The sequence below is a fragment of the Ochotona curzoniae genome, unplaced genomic scaffold, assembly GCF_017591425.1.
Source record: "Ochotona curzoniae isolate NIBS_2020 unplaced genomic scaffold, NIBS_Ocur_1.0 contig_2723, whole genome shotgun sequence".
Taxonomy (NCBI): domain Eukaryota; kingdom Metazoa; phylum Chordata; class Mammalia; order Lagomorpha; family Ochotonidae; genus Ochotona; species Ochotona curzoniae.
This window is the reverse complement of record NW_024465573.1, coordinates 24,931,107-24,955,681: the sequence shown is the minus strand read 5'-3', so window position 1 is coordinate 24,955,681 and position 24,575 is coordinate 24,931,107. Positions and strand designations below refer to the sequence as shown.

At 56.8% G+C, this 24,575-nt stretch overlaps 1 protein-coding gene across 1 annotated transcript in view; it reads right to left on the bottom strand.

Moving 5' to 3' along the window:
* The window catches only part of PHLDB1 (pleckstrin homology like domain family B member 1), a 42,348-nt gene that overhangs the window by 15,241 nt on the left and 2,532 nt on the right, over positions 1-24,575 (bottom strand). The window contains exons 2-12 of the mRNA XM_040977062.1: positions 21,232-21,312; positions 20,135-20,258; positions 19,252-19,422; positions 12,003-12,128; positions 9,193-10,550; positions 6,171-6,452; positions 5,687-5,827; positions 5,467-5,604; positions 2,429-2,584; positions 246-356; positions 31-120 (exon numbers count right to left, since the gene is read on the bottom strand). Of these exons, the coding sequence (XP_040832996.1) occupies positions 31-120; positions 246-356; positions 2,429-2,584; positions 5,467-5,604; positions 5,687-5,827; positions 6,171-6,452; positions 9,193-10,550; positions 12,003-12,128; positions 19,252-19,422; positions 20,135-20,258; positions 21,232-21,291 (2,757 nt within the window). The 5' untranslated portion in view covers positions 21,292-21,312. The remainder of the gene's footprint in view (positions 1-30; positions 121-245; positions 357-2,428; positions 2,585-5,466; positions 5,605-5,686; positions 5,828-6,170; positions 6,453-9,192; positions 10,551-12,002; positions 12,129-19,251; positions 19,423-20,134; positions 20,259-21,231; positions 21,313-24,575) is intronic.

The following is a 24,575-nucleotide window of genomic DNA, read 5'->3' as shown; positions in this document are numbered from 1 at the left end:
ACACCACTCGGGCCAACCCAACCTTGCTACCTCTTTGAGGGTGGAGGTGGTTTTCGGGAAAGGCCTGCCCCCGGTCAGTGCGTGGTATCTCCTCTCTAGCATGGCCAGCCTCTCCTTCTCCTAAAAGCAGGATTAGAGAAGAGGAAGATGAGGAAGGTGGGCCTGTGCTGGCAAATCCCCACCCCAGCTCCTGTGTGCCCCAACCTCCAACCTCCCCACAGCCCCCCACCCCTACCAGGAGCTACCTTCTGCAGCAGCTGCAGGGATGCATTCTTGTCACGGGCCAGGCGCTCTGACTCCTGCACGGCCTGGGCCCGGATCTGCCCAGCCTGACTGTCAAGCACTGCCAGGCGCTCCTGGAGGAGAGAGGGTGTTTGGTCAAAGGCTGGGCAAGTGGAGCTAAGGCCAAAGGGGACTCAGCGGACTCTGCTGCCCAGGTGCCCCAGCCCTGGTGAAGGAAGCTGGCTCTCTCACTCGGTCCCAGTGCAGACCAGGAAAATCCAGCCTGCCATGACTAGCTCATGTCCCCCTTCTTCCCTCCCTCCCTTGGCCAGGAACCCCCAGACCCACTAGCTGGAACCCAGTCACTAAATCTAGCCTTTCGCTACCCTCTAGTCCAGGGTCACAGAGCCCAGACACTAAATAGTTCACCTATCCCAACCCCACAGCTTCCCACTCCTTCCCTCCAGGCCCACTCACCAGCCAGCCATCTGCTTCCATTTCCAACTTTCTCAACCACTCCATGCTATCACAGAATAGCCCCTTTAGGGGCTCTCAAGTTCATTTACATATCTGAATTATCTAATCTTTGTAAAGAGAATACACTGCAGGGTTGGGGTTGAGGCACAGAGGATAAGGCCACTGCCTCCAATATTGGCATCCCATGTGGATGACAATTCATGTCCCAACTGCTCCACTTCTGATCCAATTCCCTGCTAACAGCTTAGGAAAAGTAGCAAAGATGCCCGTTTGAGCCCCTGCACCCATGTGGGTAGACTCAGATATTGCCCCTGGTGTCAGCTCCTGGCCTATCTCCAGCAGTGCAGCCACTTGGGGAGTGAACCAGCAGATGGCAGATCTCTAACTCTGCCCATCAAATAAAACAAAATAAAAATCATGGGTCCCGCATGGTAGTCTAGTGGCCAAAGTTCTCGCCTTGCATTTGCCAGAATCCCATATGGGCATAGGTTCTAATACTGGCAGCCCTGCTTCCCATCCAGCTTCCTGCTTGTGGCCTAGGAAAGCAGTTGAGGACGACCCAAAGCCTTGAAACCCTGCACCTGCGTGGGAGACCGGAAAGAGACTCCTGTCTCCTGGTTTCAGATCAGTGCACCTCTGGCCATTGCAGCTGCTTGGGGAGTGAATCACTGGACAGAAGATCTTCCTCTCTATCTCTCCTCCTCCCTGTATATCTGACTTTCCAATAAAAAAATAAAATAAGCCTTTAAAAAAATCATGTGCTAAAAGTAACTCTGAGGAAAGAGGAAGGTTGAGGACCAGAGGGGGAGGTTCAGGCTCACTCTGATGCTTATGTGCCAGGAGGCGTCAAGCCATGTGAGCCGCAGTTTCCTGGTCTATAAAGTGGGAACAAGAGAGCCTGCCTTACAAGATCATCCCCAAGAGAGCAGGAGATGACCAAGGAGGGCTGCTGCCTGGGTGCCTGCACCTGCTCGAGTGCTTAGGGGAGGCTAGTTTCCTTCCTTCATCAGCCTCACATCGGGAAAGCATCGGGCAGAGCGGCTTGGGAAGGGAAGCGAAGGAGCTGGGCTCAGGGGACGTCCAGCAGCAAACCCACCACACTCACTACTTGTGGCCTCTCCTCACCCTACCCCACATGCTCACTCCTGCCAGGGCCACTGCCCATGCATACACCTGCTTACAGACACAAGCCCCAGCCACACCTCGGTCCTCAGGTATGGGAGTGCCATCTTGCAATCCCCTCCCCTGCCCTTGCCAAACTACTAACAGAACACGATGACTAATCCCCCTGTTTAAGAGCTCAGCCATGTGGGGGCTAGAACCCAGACAGACGCCCTTGGTCAAGGGGAGGGTGGTGGCCTCCGCCAACTCCAGCTGTCTCTAACCTCTAACACCATATCTAACAGGTGCCAATGCTTCCATCAGACACAGCTAGACAGGGTGAGAGCCTCCTCTGTAGCTTCCTCCTCCAGCTCTACCTTCCACTTTCCTGTTCAGGATGTGCCCAGCTCAGGACACGAGCAGCACCTGCCTTCCACTGAGATGAAGGGGAGCCAAGGCTTAAGACCAAAATTCCCCTGCAGAGGACTTAGTGCAGTCGTTCCTGGTCTAAGTTCCACATCAGCCTATCCACAAGTGAGCAAAGTGAGGCAATGACTGCAATGCAGACATGGGGCCCTGGCCTCCCCGTCCACAGGCAGCTAGCCAGGCCAATGCCACAGACGCCCACCTTCCTCTTGGCCACACTGCGGAGCAGCTCAGCCTTGCTGCGCAGCAGTCCCTGGCCTGCCAGCTCACGCTCCTCTTCCACGCGACTTTCCCGCTCTAGCTGTTGGAACTCCAGGTCCTCAAAGAGTTTGGTCTCCGTCTCTAGGGCCTCCGCCTCCTTCAACAACAGGGACAGGGAATTGGTTGGGAGGTGATCACAATAGCACTCCGGGCCTACCTGGAAGGCCAGACCACAGAGGAGAGTCGTGGGGGGCTGGACCCAGGGACACTGTGGGAAAGGACTTACCCCCACCCTACCCTCACTGCTCTGCTTGGCCTCACCCCACCCCAGACCAGGGGTGAGAGGGAATCATGGCCTAGAGTGTTGCTGTTGACCCCTCCCAACCTGCCCGGTCCCCTTCCAAGCCACAGCACCGGTCCTGGTGTCCGGCACGTAGTGCAGGGCCAGATGGTCCCGTCCCACCGCTCTCCTTCTCTTCTCTCTGGGCGGGTGGCCCGCAGGGGCCGGGGGTGGGAAGGCTGGTGGCACTGACCCTTCTCAGCTGTTCCTGTAACTGTTCCCGCACTGACTCGGGGCAGTTATCGAGCTGCGTCTGGAGCTCGGCGTAGAGCGCCTGGCGGGCCTCCAGGTGCCTCCTTCCCGCGGCCAGCTCCGCCCTCTCCTGGTGGCGGGAGGGGTGGGGAGGGCGGGCACAGGGGGAGAAACAGAACACACACTCCTCAACTCCGGGCCGGGTGGGCAGAGCAGCAGGGATGTAGCGGGCGGGCAAGGGAGGAGAGAGAGCAATCAGAGAGGAAGGAGGAAGAGCAGAGAGGAGAGTGAGGGAGGCAGGAGGTGAAGCAGGAGGGAGGAGGGGCGTGGCAGAATGCAGGCAGGGGTGCAGGCACAGGGCAGAAATGTTGGTCTCCTGCAGGCCCTTGAACTTGCAACCTTCAGGAGAGGCCGTAAGGAAAAGGCCTTCCATTTTCTCTTGGATGTAGCAGAGGCCCAAAGGGCTACCACCTTGTGGTTGGGAGCCTGGGGCTTCCCCATTGCCCAGAGACCAAAATTTACCCCTGTGAGAAAGAGGGTTAAATCTGAGGGTGGGGTGTAATTCAGGAGCTGAGAAGGTTAAAGCTACAGCGCAGTGCATCAGAGTGGACCCTTGCCCAACACTCTGGGTCTCCCCGCGCCCCGCCCCCTCTGCCCAAGATCAGGGTGGGGTGCCAGCACTGCAGGCTGAACTTCAGTGGGGACAAAAGTTGCAATTAACTTGGCCGTTGCCACGGGAACAGGAGCCCGGGAACGAGTACAGAGAGGAGGTGGACTGCTCTGTCTGGGGCGAGATGACACCTCAGAGGGCGGCAGGCGGTGGCAGAGAAAGGGGACGACTAGGGGAGGAGTTGGTGAGTCACCCCTCGGAAGGACAGGCAGGGGAGAAGCTGTGATTATGGATTCCACAGCCAGAGGCAGCCATGGACTGGGGGCTGGGGAGGGAAGCAAGGGAACCTTCCAGACCACCACCGCCGCCACCACCACCACCCACTGCCCTCCAATAACTGGACCCGGAGAGACAACAAAGTCCCGATCTAGCCACTGAGAAATGAGGCTAGGCTGAAATGCAAAATTGCACCCCAGAAGTTACCCCTGTAACTCCCTTTCTCCACTCACCATCCCCACATCCCCGGAAGGACCTGGCCCCATCCTGAGCTTTGGGGGACTAGTGGAGAGGGGTCACCCATCCCACCCTCTGATGCGAGTATCAGACCCTGGGAAGCCCCAAGGGAAGCTGGGAAGGGTAGCCACTGTGTCATTAGAAAGATCTACCCCCAGGAGCCATGCCCCAACTGGACCTGCTTACCGCCCTCAGCTCCAACCGGCAGGCAGACAGGGAGATGGGCAAAGATGGCCCGTCTCCCCCTGCCACGCAGGAAGCTGCCAACGTGGAGGCGGCAGCCCAGGCCTTTGCAGTAGGAGGAGCTCCTAGGCTGGGCTGCCCTGCCCCACCCTTAAGCCCCTCCTGCCTGTGTCCCATTAGTTTAGCTGCACACCCCCACCCCAAGCTCCTTCTGAGCAAACCCCTGGGGGGTCCCACACCAAGAGGAGGAGGTAGTTATTAGAGGGGTGAGGCCAGGGGCATGAAAGCACCCTGGAGTTAGTGCGAAGGCAGGCACAGCTCAGCCCTGCCTGGGTGGCCTGCTAGTTAGGGGCATGCGAAAGCCCAGGACGGTGATCAGAGGGGCACGTTAGTGAAGCCCTGGCTGGTAAGCATGAGTTAATAATCTGGCACAGAATTTGGGAGTGTGGTTTTGGGGGCCAGAGTCAAAGTTTAAAAAAAAAGGGGGGTGGTTTGCTGAAGTATGTTTAAGATGGCCACAAAGTCTCCAAAAAATAAAAATTTTTTTAAAAACTAGAAGGAAATTTTAATTATTTGGAAAATACTGTTAGAGTCTGACAAGAGATGAACTTTTCCACGTCAGAGCTTTTGTTATAGCGGTGGGGGCATCACGGGCATGGCCCGCCTGGCCCCTTGGGACTGGAGCCACCCCTACGGACCGGAGCCGCCCCTGCAGACAGGCACAAAATCTGAAAGGGGTGCAGGGGCAGGAGCTGGACCATGTGGGGTGGGAAGCTGCAGCACCTGAAGGTTCACGGGAAGCAGAGACCCAAGGACCCCCTCTCCCACAAGGCCACAGCACACTCGACAGGATGGCGTCCACACAATGACACATAGACCTGACTCAGTCCCCTGCTGTGCTGTACTCACTGCCCAAGAGAGATTCTGGCACTTTCTAGAAGGGCCACGGAGGACCCTGAATGGCAGGCACCCACAGGTAGTACCAAGACCAGGTAGAGGAGACCCTCAGACACCATAAGCCCCACCCCTGACAGTTCCCTCCAAGCTGGTACCTTCCATGGATGGCAAGAGGCCTTGTCCCCGAAGAGGCCACGCAGACCACCTGGCCAGCGTGATGGATGATGAGGCAAGGGCTCCAGGGCCCCTCTCTCCCAGGCCATTGGTCCTCGACCCAGGCTAGGCCAGGCCAGGTATGGGTTACCTTATCCCTCTCCTTCTGGATGCCCGTTTCTAGGGCCACCAGCTTCTCCTGCAGCTGCTCCACCGCCTTCTGCTCCTTCTGCAGCAGCGTCCGCTCTGCCTCCCTCTCCCCCTGCAGTAGAGCCCGCTCCATTTCCGCCTGGGGACAGACACCAGGAGGCCGGTCATGGGGCAGTCAGGGGCCTTAGCTCATCCCTGGGATAGGGGGCCCGAAGGCTCACCTCACGGGCTGACTCCTGCAGCTGCTGCTCCAACTCCTTCACGCGTACCTTGAGCTGCTCCACACGCCCCAGCACCTGTGCCCGCTCCTCCTCCAGGGCCAGCATGTCTCCCTGGAGCTTAGTACCAGGTGCATCTTCGTGCTGCAAGAGAGGGAGGCCATCAGGAACCCCTTTTATTCAGGGTGGCGTGGCCCTAGACTGAAACTGGGAGGCCGACTCCCTTCCCTGTGAGGGTTAGGCAGAGTGACAAGTCTGCAGCTAAAAGGCATAAAGGTTTACCACTGAGTGCCAGGGCTGGGTGGGGCCTGGAGGAGAGGCAGGTTGTAAAGCATATTTATAGCCTGGAGCCTCAACACCTTCCTTGCCTGCTCATGGCCACCATTCCTGGCTGTGCAATCTGCCCAGGCTGGTTCCATCCATGGCTCCCCACTCTCTGGCTCCCAACTTCCTCTGCCCCACGGGGCCGCAGGTCCCTGCACCCCACCTCCTGCTGGGTGCTCTCCGTGCTACTGCATTCCTCCTTAAGATTCTCCTCGTCAGAGCGGTCCACGCTGTCCCACAGGCGTTGGCTACTGGTTCCAGGTTCCTCCGTGCTCCGTCCAGAGGTCGCCATGGCCCCCGCAAGGCCTCGGGAGGGCCTCCGGCTGGCCAGTGCCAGGGCTGCCGTGGCCTCCCCAATGCTGGGCAGCTCCCCGGCCTCAGGTCCCCCGTCAGCCCGGCTATACTCAGCACACAAATTCAGGATGGTCTCCAGGCGCTGGCGTTCCTGGGGAAAGTGAACAGAGCAGGCATGAGCTGGTGAATTTGGGGGTGAGGTAGTGGGGGCATGGACTGGGGCTAGAACCAGGCAGGGTGTCTGGTCAGGAGAGAGAGCTTGGGTACTCAGGGCTAAGGACAGTCCTAACTCCCAGATGTAGAAGCGGCAAAGCAAGGACACCCCAGAAATAGGCAGGAAGATCCAGGCTCCTGGGACACCTGCCCACGTGGCCAACCCTCCTGTCTTCCTGCTTCCGTTCCCTTCTCAATATGCCCTGGGACTGGGCTTCCTCATAGACACGCCCAGACACTAACAGACACACACGCAGGCGACTGAAGACCGCAGTAAGAGACACATCAGCCTGTCCTGACAGGGAACTGGATACAGACATCCCAGCCCCAGCACACTGGCTCACGAAGACCCTGCTGGACACCTGGACATCCCAGCCCCAGCATGCTGGCTCACAGAGACCCGGCATGGGCACCAGATCTATGTTTACAGGCAGACACACAGCCACAGGTCCCAACTCGCACAAACACACACAGGCACAGACAGACACGATCCAGTCGACAGTCAGAGACACACAGCCCCAACAGAACCTGATACCCACCCTCAGCAGCTCCTGCTGCCCCCAGCAGCAGGTGAGCACAGCCTGGTCCTGCCTCTTAACCCACCTGTTATCTACACACCACCCCGACAGTCACTTCTCAGGATCCTGTGCCCAGGAATGATGGCACAATCAGGTTCCTGGGTTGTGTTTCCCCTCTTCCCCTTTCCTAACAGCCCAACCCTGAGGCAGGACCTCCCAGGCTCTTGGGGCATCCCTTGGCCTCCTTAGGTGTTCCTCCACCATTGGAGGCTTGGCCATGATCCCTCTGAATTCCCATTTACACACCTGCCCAGCTGCTCCAAGGCAAACAAAAAAAAAAAAAAAAAAGAAAGAAAGAAAGGAAAAAGAAAAAAGAAAAAAACCACACACACACACAAACCAGGAACCAAGTTTAAGCACCCAGGAGGTTGGGCCAGGCCCTAGCCACGCCCCCTGCCCCAGGTCCCAGATAAGCAGCCAGGTTGAGGTGGGAGGGGCAAGACAAGCAGCTTTCCAGACTTAAAGTGGCAGGTGGAGGTAGGTAGAGCCATCTGGTGCTGGCAGGAGGTGTGTGTCTGTGTGAGGTGGGGGTGGGGATTGGGAGGGCACAGGGAGGAGCCAGGAGGCTGGGCTCACCCCTTTGTGCCAGCCTCACTGCCCAGGGTAGCCCAGTAGTCTCATGTAAGCCAAAGCCCCAACACAGCCAGACAATTGTCCTGTGCCCCACCCAGATGCTTCCCAGAGGGGCTCTGGTCCTCCTCCCACCAGTCCCGGGCTTCCTGGGCACAGACAGGAGTCCCAATCTTCTGCTGTCGGGATGAGGAAGCAGAATCTGTCCTCCAGCACATGGTCCGTCCCAACCAGAGTCCCTGCAGCTCCCTGCGCTATCCGGGGAATCCCGGCCCCCACCCAGCTCACATGCCATCTCCAAGACAGCTGCCCAGAGCCGCACCCAGCCCCTGCACACACCCAAACGGGTGCATGCAACCACAATAGACTACACGGGACAGCCCTGGGGGATAGAGTCCTTCCCCGCCACCCACCCTCACAGACCACCTTGCCTGGGCCCCTTAACCAGTTCCCAACCAGCTGCAAACAAAGGCCAAAGAGAACCAAGAAAGGAGGACCAGGGACTTTTCTGTAGAACAAGCCAGAGGAACCCGGCAAAAGCATGGGTTCGAGTCCTGGCTACTCCCCCTCCCATCCAACTCCCTGCTAATGCACCCAGGAAAACAGTGAGACACAACCCAAATACATGGGTCCCTGCTACCTACACAAGAGAGATCTAAATGAAGTTCCCAACTCCTCCTTTGGCCTGGCCCAGTTCTGGCCACTGCAGTCATCTAGAGACTGAACCAGCAGATGAAAAGCTGTCATCTCTAATTCATCCTTGCAACTGAATCGATCTTTAAAAACAAGCCTCCTAACAAACATAAAACACAGACACACAAAAATAAAATAGGGCCCAGCAGCGTGGCCTAGTGGCTTAAGTCCTCGCCTTGAACGCGCCAGGATCCCATATGGGCGCTGGTTCTAATCCTGGCAGCCCCACTTCCCATCCAGCTCCCTGCCTGTTGCCTGGGAAGGCAGTCGAGGATGGCCCAAAGCTTTGGGACCCTGCACCCCTGTGGGAGACCTGGAAGAAGTTCCTGGTTCCTGGCTTTGGATCGGTGCAGCACCGGCCCTTGCACTCACTTGGGGAGTGAATCATCGGGAAGATCTTTCTTTCTGTCTCTCCTCCTCTCTGTATATCTGACTTTGTAATAAAAATAAATTTTCAAAAAAAAAAAAAAAAGGAAAAAAAAACATTAAAAAAAACCCCAAAATTAAAAAAAAAAAAAAACCAGCCTCAGATGGGAGACTTGGATCCTAATTCCAGCCCTACCAGCATTTGCTGTACGTCCCGGGACAAGTCCATTCCCCCTCAGGAGCCGAGCTTTGCATTACCATGATCTGGTTCTCAAACCGTGAGGTATCAGTCTGTTTAGTGTCACTGCACTGATGTGAAATGTGCAGAGCACACACGGGATCAGCAAGAAATTAGGGTAAAATATTTCTTCAGGGCATGAGATTCTGGTAATGTGGGCATATCCTGGAGGTGGAGCCCCTCCCACCCAGGCATGCCGACAGAAGGCAGCAGGCCCCCTGGCACCTGCTCACCAGCCTCTCCATCTCCTGCTCCCGCAGGCGCTCTTGGCGCTGCCGCCGGTGGTACTCCAGGAGGTCGTCCTCATTGTCGCTGATCTCCGTGATGCTGTTCTTCCGCTCCCGTGTGATGGGCACCCGCAAGTCCCCGCTGGACAGCTTCCTCTGTGCCCGAGGACTCTGGCGGGGGGAGGCCCCGGTGAGAGAGCCCAGGCTGTAGGCCGGGCTCAGTCTGCCACTGAAGCTGCCCTTTCGGGGTGCCAGGGACTCCCCCAGGGTAGGTGAGGGACTCCGTGTCCTCCGCCCTCGGGAACCCAGTGTCAGGGAGAAGTCCTCCAGTGATGGACCTTGGGCTGCCCAGCGCCGGGGCCGGGGGCTCTCAGCCACTTCCCTTGTTAGCTTGGGGTCCGGGGCTGTAGTCCGGGTGGGAAGTGGTGAGAGCGCACGCCGGGACAGAGAGGGGCTTAAAGGAGGGAGCTCCCGCATGCTGTCCAGGCCCCGGCGGCCCAGGCGCGGGCTCTCGGGAGGCTGCAGGCTGCGTGTGGCTGACCCATCCGAAAATGTTCGCCCCACCAGCGGGCGCGAAGGGCTGGCTGGCAGGCCTCGCTCAGAGCCTGGGGGCTCACGGAAAGGACTGGGGGGGCGGTCCTGGAGCGTGCCCATCTTGCTGCGGGGAGCCGGCACTGGGGGCTGGAACTTGGGGCTGCCAGGAATACCGGTGCCTTGGCTGCGGCCACCGGAAGCCGGGTATTCACTCAGGCTGATGGCCACCACAGGCAGCTGCCCACCCAGCCGGGGGTTCTCAGTGGCTCTGCGGGCCTCTGCCAAGACCGTGGCGGCCGGGCTGTCAGTCAGCAGACCCCGGAGGCCAGGGCTGGGGGGCCTCTCAGGATGACTCCCCTTCCTGCCCAGCCGGGGGCTTTCGGAGGAGCGGGAGCCACTGGGCCGGGGCTGCGGGGGCTGCAGAGCCAGGTGGTAGCTGGAGGAACGAGCAGGCACCAACGGGGGCACAGAAGGCCCTGGCTCCTGCCCACTCGGGGAATGGCTGGCACAGCTTCCGCTGCTGGCTGGTGAGGAGAGTGGAGAGAAGGCTGGAGAGGTGTTCTCATAGCTGGAGCCCACAGACATGGCCCCCGGGCTGGTGGGCGGGGAGAGCAGGTAGCGCCCTCCGTTAGCCAGCGGTGACAATGGGGATGTGGCAGCAGGCTTCTTGCCAGCGGCAGCTCCGGGCTCTTCTAGCACCAGCGAGTCCATGATTTCTTGCAGGTCCTTCTCAATAGAGCTCACCAGGGAACTGTGGCTGGCACAGGCTGCAGGTCCCCGGCCGGAAGGCTGCGGGGTGTGGTTCCCATTCACCAGGCTTTCTGATTCCGCTAAGGAGGAAAGGCAAAGGTGCCTGAGACCTTGGCCTTCAACTCGGGAGAGCTGCAGGCGCACGGGAGCCACAGTATGGGCACCCCTTGCAGAAACAGCCGGAAAGGCTGGGCTCTCGCCCCAGCCAATTCTGCTCGTGACCTGCTGTGCAGCCTCAAAACCAAGCCCCAAAGCAAAGGGCTGGGTAGGACCCCTCCCAGCTCTAACTTGTACAATTTAGGGTGGTCTGGTTGTTTCTAACACCCCAAAACTAGGCCCCTCCTTGCCTTGGTTTCACTAATTCCCTCTACTCCTCTTTCAGGAAGGTCAGGTGGGCAGGGTGGGCCTACTATTGTGGTCTGAGACCCCCGGTCTAACAGGGAGCACATGGGGCCTTCCTACATACCAGCCAGAGGACAAGGGAGAAAAACAAGGCCTGAAGGGCCAGGTCAGGGGTGAGGGCTGTATCACTTCATCCAATCAGAAGCAGGGGAGGGATCTGCTGCTAATGGCCGGTTCCTGGAAGCCCTGCTGGTCAGCAACGAGGTGCTGCTCAAGAGCCACAGAACCAGCGGCAGGAGTGTCACTCTGTCCTGCCCCAGCCCTCAAGTCAGTCAACCAGGAGTTCCTGGAATCAGTGCCCCCGCAGCCCAGGGAGGGCTTGACAAGGCTCAGGTAGAAACAGGAAAGAAAAAATAATAATAATGAGGGTGTGGACTGGACACCCAGGCTGCTAGGACCACACAGGGTTTAAGACTGCAGCTGAAGGAGAGGAGGCAGCAAAGCCTTTCTCAGGATAGCACTTCCATCCCAAGTTATGGGATGATGTGGGGACAGAGGGAGGCTACACTGGATCCTGTTGAACCCATGATCCTGCTTCGGGTCTCCAGTGCTGGGCAAATGTGCAGGTCATGTGAATGTTAGTGCACAGGGCACTGGGCAACCCCCTCTGGTAAACTCCTGGGGTGTCCCCACCCCCTTGGACAGCTGGACGGAGGGAGCCAATGTGAGTTCCTAGAACAATCACCAATTCTCCTCTGGGGATCAATAATTCACACATGAACTGCAGCTGCTCCACTGAGTCAGTGGCAGGCAGGGCACGGCCTGAGGGCTGGGCAGGGGCCAAGAACGTGATGCCCATGCTTCCCCGTCCCCTCGGGCCACCCTCGAGGCAGAGGCCCTCCCATGGTGACACCAGAGAACCAGGGACCCAGACACGGAGTGGCATCTTCCAGGGCAGGCAATGTGGAGGGTTCAAGCTGGCAGAGTCCTCCATTGCTTTCAGCCCAGCCTCAGATCCTGTTCCCACCCCCGCCCCACCATGGCCCTGCTGCTTAGCCACCTCCACCAGCCTGAGGCAGGCGGCAACAAGACCACGACCATGGACACCATTCTGCTCTAGCATCCAAAGTGTGGCTAGATCAGGCAAGGAGTACCACCAGCCTGAGTTCCTGACCCAGCTGGGTACCTACCAGGACCAGGGCTGTAGGGAGGCCCAGGGGCCAAGCCCCCTGCCGGAATCATGCTCTTCATCCACTTGGCTTCAGCGGGGTGGTTAAAGCGAAGGAAAGTGGACTGACCCAGGCACAACATGCAGCCTGCGGAGAAAGCCGAAGCTTAGGAAGGGAGGCCTGAAGCCCCTCGTGGAGCCACAGGCCATCCCGCCCACACTCTCAATAGGCATACAATGTACACCTGATGCCACCTGTGCCACAGGGCCAGGCAAAGTGTAGAGCACGGGTGGGTGGTTCCTAAGACCCAGGCCCTTGTCTAATGCCTCCTCTCACACCCACTGTGAGGTTTCCAGGAAAACTCATTTGGCCTTCAAGTCTAGTTCTCTCTTCAGAAAAAATGGGGACAAGACCACCCAGCCTGCAGGATCAGTTAAGATGATGTTTATAAACATATTCTGCAAATGGAGAAGGTTCTTCAACGAACTCAGACACCCCTGCCCCATCTACCCGAGTCCTATCCAAGACCCACTAATGCACCCCTTGGGTAGACGCGTTATCTTCGAGAGGCAGAGACTTACAGTTCTGAGACAGATGACAAAAAAAAAAAAAAAAAAAAAGGATCAGTGACATGTCCTAGTGGCACCAGAATTGGCTTCTCCTCCTCTGTGCTTTTTGGCCTCAGGAGAGCTGCTGCTCTGAGAGTCTATGGGGGCCACCCTCATTTTCCCCCTGAAGAAGCACCCTCTAGCTGCTCCCTGGTCTCCTTGGAAACTAGCCAAGCCTTGGCCACAGAGGTCCTGGCTTCAGCCGAGTGCGTTCCCAGGAGGCAGACACAAGCCTGGTCCTGCCCAGGAAGTGTGATTGCATGCAGGGAGGAGGCTGTGCAGGAGCCTAAAAACGTAGCCAGGGGCCCAGGAGCGTGCACAGCAACAGGTGTGCCCACAAGCACCTCAGCCAAACTGGCAGCATCCTGCCCGCAGGCCACACCAGGTGCTTCAGGGCTCTGGAGAAGACGCTGTGTTGGAAAATGCCAGAGCCCTGGGGCTCTGTACCACCCACCTCTCCAATTTGTCTACACCCCCGGTGCCTGCCTTGCCGCCTGCCTACCCCATCTGATGCCACTTGGCACTCTGAGCTTCATGCCGGCCTAAGACTGGCAGGGAAAGCTACATTCCTGGACGCTGAGACACTTCAGTTCAGGCAGGCTGCAAGGGCAAAGGGTGTCTCGGGCCACGTGGGCATCTTGGCAGGCCCCTCCTGAGATGCCTGGGAGCCTGTCCCTGGAGACCCCGACATTGCTGGTGGTGGAGGTGGGGGTGGTAGGCCCCACAGGCTGAAAAGCCTACAGCAGAGAACTAAAGGGAAGTAAGCCACCCACTACCTTGGCACACCCCTAGGCTGTCCTGGGCAAGCAAACACCAACAATGCTTAGCTTGTGGCTGGGGACGGGAGGTGAGTGGTGAGGTGGGGGGAGTCTTGCTGCCCAGTTACCAATCAGAAGAGCTAATCTCAGAGTCTTCATAACCATAATAAATAACAGCCAACCACAGGGTCCACCTAATCACAACCACAGCTGCTTCAGAGGGAGCTGGGCCGGGCCGCTCCCTCTTCTTACAGCCATTTAACAAGCTAATTAATGATGAGTTCACAGGCTCTAGACAGACCACTCAACCTAGGAGGATGGGGTGCAAGAGAGGTTGGGGATGGCTTGGGGAGCCCAAACACACAGTCCAGGCTGGGAAGGGGGTGAGGATTCTGCACAGCTTCTAGTCCAGCAATGCCAGGTACAACCAAAGAAGCTGCGAGCATCTAAGCACCCTCTCCTCGCCCCAGCCCCTAGAGCTGTCCCTTCTCCCACTGACCCCACAGGGGGTGTGGCCATGCTGTCTGCGCTATAAATAGTGATGCCAGGCAGCAAAGCTGGGTCTGTATTAATAGAGCAGGCAGGAGGGCAGCAGGATGGGCGCAGCCCAGCTCCTGCCCAAATTAACTTTCTATTTGTACACAGGGGCATAAGCTTGTCCCCAACTCTGACCCCCCCACTGCCGGCAAGGGGCCTTACCAGCCTGTTGCTGGAAGAGACCCCCCTCCCTGCCAGAGACCAGCGCCCCCCTCCCTGCCGGCTCCGGGAAAGCCCAGAAGCCCCGTCCACCTGGGCTTAGAGTCACCAGTCCTGCCCTCTGTCCCAACCATGCCTACAGCAGCTCAGACTCCAGCTGCACACAGGTGGCTGGAGGAGCTGCACATCTGGAGCGGAAACACTGAGCGAAAGAGAGGGTGGATCCCAAGTCAGATGCTCACACTGCACACAGCCCCAGCCCTGCAGGCCACACAGACAGAATTGCCCTCCTCCCAATCCCTCTGCAAAGGTAGACGAGGGATTGGCCCTTCCCATCAGAACCCTAAGGCAAGCGGCCCTCATCCTAACAAGGACCCCTCCAGCCCATGGACTCCACTACAAGCTACAAGCTGTGCACCCAAGTCCAGACCTAGCCAACTCCCAAAGGCTCAGGGCACAAACCACCTGGTCTCACAGTCTCAGGTTCCCAAAGGAGGACCAAGATCCATTCCCGACCACCACCGCCTCTCCTGGCGCCAACCTTCCAGAGCGCCCCTCCCAGCCTGAGCTCCTCCACGCCCAGCAGCCAGGAACCGTGGTGACTGGGGCTGTGAGGACTCACCTCCGAACCTGAACCTTCAGATCGCTGGCCCCGGTTAGTGAAGCCCGCCGGGTCCCCAGGCCGCCCCGGGCCTTTGAGGGGGCGGGCCGAGCTCCGGTGCTGCCGGCTCCAGGATCGGAGCGAGCAGCCAGGCAGCGAGCAGCCGCCAATGCCCGGGGAGGGGCGGGCCGGCCACTGGCGGGCGGCGGGGGAAGGGAGCCAGGGAGGGAGGGACAAAGGAGGGAGGAGGGGAAGAGGAAGTGATGGAGGAGAGAGGGGAGCGGGATGCGGAGGGCGGGGCGGCAGGAGGATGCGGGCAGCGTGGTGGGGCGGGGGACAAGGGGTGAGAGAAGAGGTCCCGGGAAGACGATGAGGGCCGAGCCCAGGTGAGAGGCGAATGCAGAAGACTCAATGGAGAACCACGGATGGCAGGGAAGCGCGGCGCCAGGTCTCAGAGCCTCCTGGGTTGGAAGCCAGTGGCAGAGGCTGGGGTCCCAGCCAGTGTCAGCTGGGGCCACCCAATGTCACCTGGGGCCACCCAGTCAGTGTCACCTAGAGCCAGTCACACTGGCCTGGGCTTCCTTATCTGTGGAATGAAGCAGCTGACCTCAGTGATGGCAGAGGACATTCTGTGGGTCCATATGAGGAAGAGGAGGAGAGTGAGGGCCCCATGGAATGCAGCTGGGTCCTTGGGTCCAGCATTGGTCTTCAGCCTGCTGCTAGGACCAGGTCACCCCAAGCCGGGCCCTCAAGGCCAAGGCAGTGCCCTGTGCCACGCAGGCGTCCCTGAGCCCAGATCCCATGTAAACATCCTATCCTCCAGTACCCATTCCCTGCAACTTACCCATCACCCTGGCTGGATCAAGGCCCTACTAGGGCCCCAAAAACACCTCTCTGAGCCCATGCCTCCACCCAAGCCATATCTGGCTGTGCTGCCCCCACACACTTGCCCTGACACACACTGAGTCACACCAGCCATTTCAGTTCACAGTTCACACAGGGTCCTTAGGGACCCTACCCCCCAATTATACACTCTGACACAGCCACCTCCCACTGGATCCCTGAAAAGAATGTGAAACAATGCCTCAGAAAACCTAGCATCCTTTGGAGCCTTGCCCAGTGGTCCACAGACCCACAACCCTACAACACTCCACACACACACCCAGCCACACACCCACACACATGTGCAATGCAGTGTACATCCCCTTCCAAAGGAAGAGGAAGAACCATTTAGGGTCAAATGCAAAACAAGGGGAAGCTAAGCAGCCACACCTCCTGAGGAACAGTGATTCATCGGCCTGGAAACACTGATGGCCAGCTGGACAGACCTGGCGGGAAAAAGGGCAGGAGGCAGCAGCAGGCCAGCGCAGCCACGGTCCTCGCTTCCTGCTTTCTTCCTCAGAGCTTTATTTATTAGTCTGAGCTTTACTAGTTCTGCAACAGAGCGAGTGTGGAGGCTTTACTCCCATTGCACAGAAGGAATAACTGAGAACTGAGGATGGGGAAAGGAAGAGATCCCAGCAAGGCAGCTGTCTCGCCCAGGAGGCTTGGCCACCCCCCAGCCCACACACAACTCTACCCGCCTTACACCCACAGTGATTGGCTGGGGAGTGAAGAAGACTTGGAAACAAGGGCGCCTACTGGGAGTGGTTGGGGACCTACTGTCCAGACAGCCTGGGCCCTGGGCCCTGTGGCTTCCTTCCTTCTCCCCCTTCGTAGTCCCCTCCCAGGGCTTTCATGTGGCCTGGCACTGTGGTCCCAGGGTGGGGCAGCCTCTACCCAGGCCCAAATGCCTCCTCCTGTTTCCTTGGTCCTATTCCCAGCTCCACCCTGTGCTCAGCAGAGAACAGGGATAGCATGGGGTTGTGCCAAGATGCCCAGCTACAGGGGGCAGCAGGAGGATTTTTCTGACTTCCTTGCCGCATGCTCCTGTATTCATAGCTGCACACTAAAGGCTGGCATCTGTTTTCTGTCCACTCCCCCACCCCACCCCGCACCTTCCTTCTCTTGCCCAAGCATATTCTTGCTGGAAATGCCTGTTGCTGCTTTGTCTGCCTGGTATGCACTATGTCTCTTCCAGGGACCAGAGTGACACATCTGAAGCCTGTGGCAGCCAAGGGCTCCTTGTCATCTCCACCGTAGACCTGTTTTTTCAAAGCAGGGAATCCCCTCCTGCAAAGCCAGATGAGGGGAACAAGATAAAGGGAAAAGAATCCCCTGGTGTACATGTCCCAGGCAAGCCCACGGTTCGTGGGTTCACATGTACACACAGCAGGACCATGGGGCATGGGGTCCACCCTTGCTGTCTACTTGGACACACTGATCTGTAAACACAAGCCCAGCATCACCAACACTTCCGGAGATGCATAAACAGACACACAGAAAGAGCACATGCACCCCCGAGCCACCCAGTTTCCAAGGAAACGCACTCCCAAGAATGTCCGGAGTGGGGCCAGGCTGGGCTGGGCTCCGTGCCTTGCTCCCGAGATGAGACAAGGAGCCCTCAGCTCCTGGAGCCCAGGGGAGGGGAGGGCTGGGGACAAGAACACCCATTCTTTTGTGCTTCTGCCTACCCTTGCACAGGCTGCCAGGCTCGCAAGTCAGGCGAGCCCAGACAAGAAGGCTGTGGGACTGGGGGTTGGGGGCACAAGCAATGCAAATGGAAGGGGGTTAGGATCGATGGGAGTGGGCACATATTTGGCAGAGTGGGCAGCTGCCTGGGAAAGATGGAAGGGGCGTGGTCCCTGCAACCATAGGAAATGCTTGAAAGCCTCATGGTGGCCTTGGGCCCTCTTGCTTCCCGGAGAGCTGACCCTTGTGTACTTGATTAGACTAAATGGCTAAGACAGGCACATAGGGTCTCCGTCTCTCCCAACACATAGGCAGGACCAGCCTTCCTGTGACAGTGAGGGAATTGGGGCTGGGGCTGGAGGTGGGGAGGTGAACACAGGGCCTGCTTTGAGCTTTGCCCTGGGGTCTTTCCTTGCTGGCCTGACCTCTGCACATACAAATCTGGACATTCAGGAACCTCTGCGGCTCCTTCCGGCCATCTGGACTCAGAGACCCCAAGACCCTGCAGGAAGCAAGGGCCGACCTACCAATGCCAGCACAGCTACCTCCCCGCAGTCAGATGTCCGTATTCTGTCCCCAGCCCAGCCCAGCCCAAGGTCAGCAGCAATGAGAAGGCCAGACTTTGCTCTCCTGATGATCTGGTGGGATATGCATTTAAAGCACCACCCTTCTCCCTTGCCCTGCCCCAAAGCAGCATGCACAAGAGGCAAGTGGGGAAGCTTGGAGCAAGTGGGAGCTTCCCAAGAAGGGATTTTCAGCCAGTGTAGAGTTCTTGGAAAACAATGCCAGCTTTCAGCCCTCCTGCCCTGTGCTTATGGCGGTTTCCCCTCTTTAACCCAGATGTGCTTCTCTCACTCCCCAACTTGGCTGACTCTGTAGGAATAGAAACCTAGGCCCCTGTTTCCCAAGTGACCACACCAGGGCTACTTGGGAGGCCAGTGCTGTGTCACAGTGGCTTCAAGCACCACTTGCAATGCCCATATCCTGTATCCCAGCTATCCTACTTCTGGATCCAGCTCCCAGCTAATGCACTGGGAAGACAGCAATGATGGCCCAGGTACTTGGGCTCCTGCCACCCATGTGGGAGACCTGGAGGAAGCTCCTGGCTCCTGTCTTTGGCCTGACTGTTGCAGGCATTTGGAAAAGAAACTAGTAGATAGAAGGTCTCATTTTCTCTCTGTGTCTCTGTCATTCTTGCATGTAAAATAAATATATGTTTTTCTAAGTGCTTTATGGGCCAACCTTTTACCTGTCTGGTAACCATACTAATAGGGTACTCAGTTTTTTGCAGCCACCTTATCTAATAAAACGCCCTGTGGCTCTGGGAATTAAGCTGGCACCCATTCCTATAACCCCAACGCCACAGTCAACAGCCTTGTACCAGGAATGGCAGTATCTGATCCAGCCATCAGATATTACCCCTGGCCCATCCCCAGGGCAAGTTCTGTCCTCTGCTGCTTCTCAGAAGGAACAGGACAGGTTACGGTGCTCTCTGGAGTACCATATTCTATCCTTAAAGTGCCTGGGTTTGAGTCCCAGCTTCTTTTCCAGTTCCATCTGCCTGCTGATGTGCACCATGGGAAGGCAGCAGGTGAGGCTCAAGTATTTGGATCCCTGTCACCCACCTTGCTATTGCAAGAATTTGGTGAGTGAACCAGCCAATGGAAGACCCTTGTCTTGTGTGTCTACCTTTCACATAAATATATAAGTAAACAAATATTTTTAAAGCCTCCCTCTAGGTATTAAGGAACAAGGAACTTGATTCCAGCTCACTGCCCTTGCTCACCCCACCTGAGCCCAGTGTCGGGAAGCCAGGTGTGGATGACCAGGGAAGGGATTAGCAGGTGGGAGACATGTCTGGATGCCAGAGGAGTGTGAGACATTGTCAAGACACATGCAGGTGCACCCGAGCATCCTATCCCCTTATGGCCACTCTGGTAGTTGCCATGGTGACCATCACAGAAGGCTTCCCTTGCCCCTAACATGTACAAGCTTTTCAATGCAGACCCCCATCAGCTTGGGGCATTAAATCTTACCCTGAGTGAGCCGGGTGGGCTGGCGGACAGGGAGCCCATCAATACTGCAGGCATTGCCACAGGGGTAAAGGGTGAGGGTGCCCTGAAGGTTCTCGATGTAGCAGTGTTCTGGAGCCAGGCCTGGGCCCTGCAATGAGATGTCTCGGGCTGCCGAACCAATGACTGTCCTCCCTGGAGAAAAGAGACAAACGGAGTCAGAGGGACTGCTAGGCCAAGCAGTGCAGGCAGGGCCATGGGAGGAATACACGTCTTCCTCCACCACCCCGGTGGGCCCCTGAGCACAGGCAGGTCCCTGGAGAAGGCACAGTGAGGGCCACACTGCACAGAGAGAAGGGAGGAGCCTTCTGCAGCCTCTCTCTTGTGCCCCTCTGTGTACCTTTTGCCTTGGCCCCCCCTTGCTCCTTGTCTCCCCTCTTTTCTTCTAAATCTCCCTCTCTCCTCTGTCTTCGGCCACCTGCACCCCCTCCCCTGGCAGAGCCCCTGGGACTGGTATTTGGAGAATGTGGGGAATGTGCTATTGCCCTGGCAACAAGTGCAGCCAGGAGAGGCAAAAGAGGGAGGGCACAAGAAGGGGGCCATGCCAGGGTCTTATCCTGGGAGATCTTGCCTCTCCAACTCCCATCTCCTCATTCACCATCCAGGCTCCCAGGCCATGGAGTCAGGGCTTCCACCTTCTTCCTGGCCACACGGGCTGCTTTCCTCCTCCTTTCTAATCAGGGCCAGACCATTTATCAGAGAGGGGGAAGGAAACCTCCCACCCCCACCCGCAGAGTGGCTGGCAGACAGCAACAGGAGCCTGACGTCCTGGCAGGAATGCCTAAGAGGATGGGGGCAGGGAGGCAGGTGGGCAGGCCAGATGTCCTTTCCTTTGTCCACAACTCACCTTCCTCCAGCGGCAGGAGGGTGACAGCCGTGCTGAGGCGCCCGCTGCCCAGGCTCACCAGATGCGGTTTGTCCGTCTGTACCTTCAGCCCTTTGCCTGTGTCAATCAAGTCCAAGGGTCCTTTCTGCAGGGGGTGGTGATGGGGGATAAGCATCATTGGAGACCACCCTGGTCACACCAGCACCCTCTTCAGACTCTGCTCCTCTCCACAGAGCTCCAAGGGTGTTGAAAGGCTGAGTCGGAACCCTTACACACAGCGTGATTCCCCCGAAATTGTAATGAGATCTGAATCTAGGCCACTAACTTGTCCCACTGGATTTATCTCAAATCTTGGCTCAGCTGCCCCTTTTGTCTGTGGAAACAAACAGGGAGTATGCGGCTGAGGTGGGGGGAGCAGAGGAGTACCATGGAAGGCCAATCAAGCTCCCGAGTTCTCTGTCCACTGGCCTGTGACTTGCCATGACCATGCCAGGTCATCAGGGAGGCAACAGGCAGGGGTCAGGATAGCCATGCAGCCTAGGGGCTGAAATTGCTTTCTGACTTTCAAAGAGGAGTTTCTGGATGAACCAATTAACCTGATTCAGATAAAGGCTGCACTGTTAATAAGCTTAGGACCTGGGGAAGGCCAAGGAGGACAGAACTCCTGCCCCGCTCCTCAGGCTGTGACCACAGGTAAGTTGAAGGGCTTGAGCTGGGCCAGGGTGGTGGTTAATCCTCCACCTACAAGCACCAGTATCCCATATGGACACCAGTTTGTGTCTTGCTTATTCTACTTCTGATCTAACTCCCTGATTGGGGTCTGGAACAGCAGTGGAGAATGGCTCAAATCCTTGGGACATTGCACCTGCATGGGAAACCTGGAGGAAGCTCCTGGTTCCTGATTTTGGACCAACCCAGCTCTGAACATTGCAGTCATTTGAGGAGTGAACCAGCACAAGGAAGATCTTTATGTCTCTGTCAAATCTGCCTTTCCAATAAAAATGAATAATTAAAAAAAGAGAAAAAGTTAAAAAAAAAATTAAATGGAGAAAAAAAAGAATGGCTTAAAGCTACCTTCACTGCAAGGTCTCTCGCTCCACAGCCTTGCCCCTACTCACCTGCACCACTGCCTGGGTCTTGCCTCCAGGGCCTCCCTGGTTCCTGTTGAGAGCATCCATGGTCCTAGGGCTCCAAAGTTCCTGGGGACACAGCAGAAGCAGGGGGAAGCTTGGTGGTCAAGGCAGAAGAGGAAAATCCCTGTGTTCTTGAGGCGAGTGCTCACCCTGGCAGTTGGGATGACATTCCAGACACCCAGATCCCATAGCTAAGCATCTAGGTTCTATTCTTGGCTCTGGGCCCCGATCTCCACTTCCTGCGAATGCACAGTCTTAAAGAAGCAGCCGTGATGGCTCAAGGAGCCTGAGTGGGTCTCTGCCACCCATGTGGGAAACCTGGATGGAGCACGTGGCTCCTGGCTTCAGCTAGATACAGTCCTGGTTCTTTGGAACAACTGAGGAGTAAACCAGGAGAAGCCATCCCTCTCCACCTCTCCCAAAGCAGCAGGTGCAGCAGTAGTGTCTTCTGGGTGGGTGGGAGGAGGGGCGGGGCAGGGCACCACCAGTCTCAACAAGCTCCTGCTGGGGGAAAAACTGCAGGGAACATGGAGGAGTAGGTGCGCCCCAGACAGATAATTTCTCACCTGCAATCACTGCCTGGAAATCACACCAATCCTAGCCCTTGTCACCACAAGTCCAGTCTGCACCTCGGTGCTTCTGTATGCTCCCTGGCCACTGAAGGCCACCAACCGCCTGGAGCCTCGAGTCAGGAGGTGGGAATAACCCTTACAGGAAACACAGAGTGTGGGGCAGCCCCTCTAAGGACTTTGGGAGCCAGAGGTTCCCCATGCAAGCAGCTCTCCCATCAACCTATCCTCTCCTCTGTTTTGTTCCCCAAGTCTCATCAGGGCATGTGCCCCCGACCTTGAGATGGGGGTAGTCAGCCCTGCCATCCCTGGATGTCTACTCCTACACCCTTCCCTTCCTAGAAAGCAACCGCACCCCAACACATTCAGCTAAAAACCAAACGGTGGGAGCCAGCACTGCGGCAGAGCAAGTTACTCCTCCGCCCACAACACCAGCATCCTATGTGGGCGCCAGTTTGTGTCCCAGCTGCTTTACTTCCCATCCAGCTCCCTGCTCATGGCCTGGGAAAGCAGCAGAGGATGGCTCAAGTCCTTGGGCCCACATGGGGGAAGCTCCTGGCTGTCTTGGCCATCTGGGGAGTAAACCAGCAGATGGAAGATCTCTCAATCTCTTTCCTCTCCGTAACTCAAACAAAAATAATTAAAAAAAACAAAAAAAAAACTCTCAGGGGGTGACCAGCACTAGGAGCACACACCTTTTTGGGTCCAGTACTCTAGAAAGCTTGGGCCCAGAGAACCAAGGGAAGGTGTGGACTTTAAAGTCACCAGGTGAATTCTGCTCACAGGATTTTTTTTTTTCCATCTCTCCCTGGCTTCTGCCTTGGTATAGCTGAGAAATGCGTCAGAACCTCTAAGTGCATACATGTCCACCCCTTGGCCAAGTGCTGCTAAAATGTTCCTGGCAAAGAGGAGGAGTGTGTAAAGGAAGCTACGAGGCAGCCCCAGGATTGCAGGGTTTCCCTTCTTTCTGTCTTGCAGCCACCTCCAAGGTGACTTGGAAAGAAAGTGGGGAGAAGCCAGCATTCCAAGGAACAGCCTAGTCTGGCAGCAGCTCTCCAGGGCCTTGGTCCATGGAATTACTATATTTACCCTCCCGGCTTCCACCCTTCCGTGCTTGGACTGCGTCACCTCCGTCATCATTTCCACCCAAGCTAGCGGAAGAGAGGCCAAAACAAGGCCCACCCCAAGGCCGCCCAGGCAAAGACAAGGCAGTCCGTTAACCTAACACCAGGTCCCTAGTTGGCCTGGCACGTCTCCAGGCATTCCGGGCCATGGGGAAGGCTTTCCAGGGATGGAGACTGCTGTACTGCCCTCCTAAGCCTGGGGCAAATCCTTCTGCCTCCGCTGTGGGAGGAGAGACAGATCCCGTGGGTTGGGAATGGGATGTTTATGCAAAAGAAGAGGATCAGAAAAGTCATCATAGTGCTGAAGGAAAGAGACACGTCTGTGGTCAGGAGCTTTGACTTCAACCCTGACTTTTGAAACTGCAGGATGTGGACAAGATATTTAACTTTGACTGTCAAGGCATTCTTCCAGAAAACTGAAAACAAAACCCAGCAATACTGACCAGTGCTAGCTCTTAAGGCTGAAGGTTCAAAGAGGAGCATAGAATTCTTTTCGGGAGTAATGGAAACGTTTTAGGGTCTGGTGCAATGGCTTTATTGACTAATCCTCGCCCTGCAAGTGCCAGCATCCCACATGGGTGCCCGATCATGTCCCAAGTGCTCTATTCCCATCCAGCTCCCTGTTTATCGCCTGGGAAAGCGAGAATGGCCCAAACTCATGGGCCCCTGTACCCACGTGGGGAGACTTGGAAGAAGTTCCTGGCTGTAGATCAGCTCAGCTCCAGTTGTTGTGGCCATTTGGGGAGTGAACCAGCAGATATAAGATCTTTCTGTCTCTCCTTCTCTCTATAAATCTACCTTTCAAGTAAAATAAGTCTTTTAAAAAAAAAGAAGAAGAAACATTCTAAGATTGTGGGGGCTGGCATATGGCTCAGCAATCAAGAGGCCCTGGCTTCACTCTCAATTCCAGCATCTTGCTAAAGCACACCCTACGAGGTAGCAGGTGATGGCCCAAAGTGCTCGACTCCCTGCCACCCCCATGTGAGACTCTGGATTGAGTTCCAGGCTCCCAGCTCCCACCTGGCCCAACAAAGACTAGTGTAGGCACTTAGGGAGAGAACTGTCAGCTGGAAGATCTCTCTGCCTTGAAACATTTTTCAAAATTAAGATTAGCGTATAAGAGTTGCACAGCTCGGTAAATAGAGTAAGTCACTGAATGGCATACTTAAATTGGGTGGATCTTGCCATCTATAAAGCTATTTGTTGTTTTGATGGGGCTCCCTGGAGATTCAGGTACTATATTCAGTATTACCCTTGAAGTGTCAAATGCTGTGAACACACCAATGACTACCAGCTGCGGGACTCTGAGAGGCAGTTCTGGGGCCCAGATCTCAGTCTAGTCACCTGTGAGAGGAGAGGCAGCTGTGGGCATGCTCAAGTATCTGCCAGCCCAAGGACTTCAAGTGGGGATAAAGATTGTAAAGGAACAAGGTTGATGGGGAACGATAGTGCTAGAGGAACGCAGAGAGGGAAATAAGGAGGTGAAAGGAGAGGGAGAGATAAGGAGAGGTGTGGGCAGGAGATAAGAAAAGATGGAGAGATCGGGAGGTGCCAGCCACTGGTCCCAGCCCGGAAACCTAATCCAGGCACAGTGGAGGCACCTGACCAGCCTGGCCCGGCACGCAGGTGCCGCAGA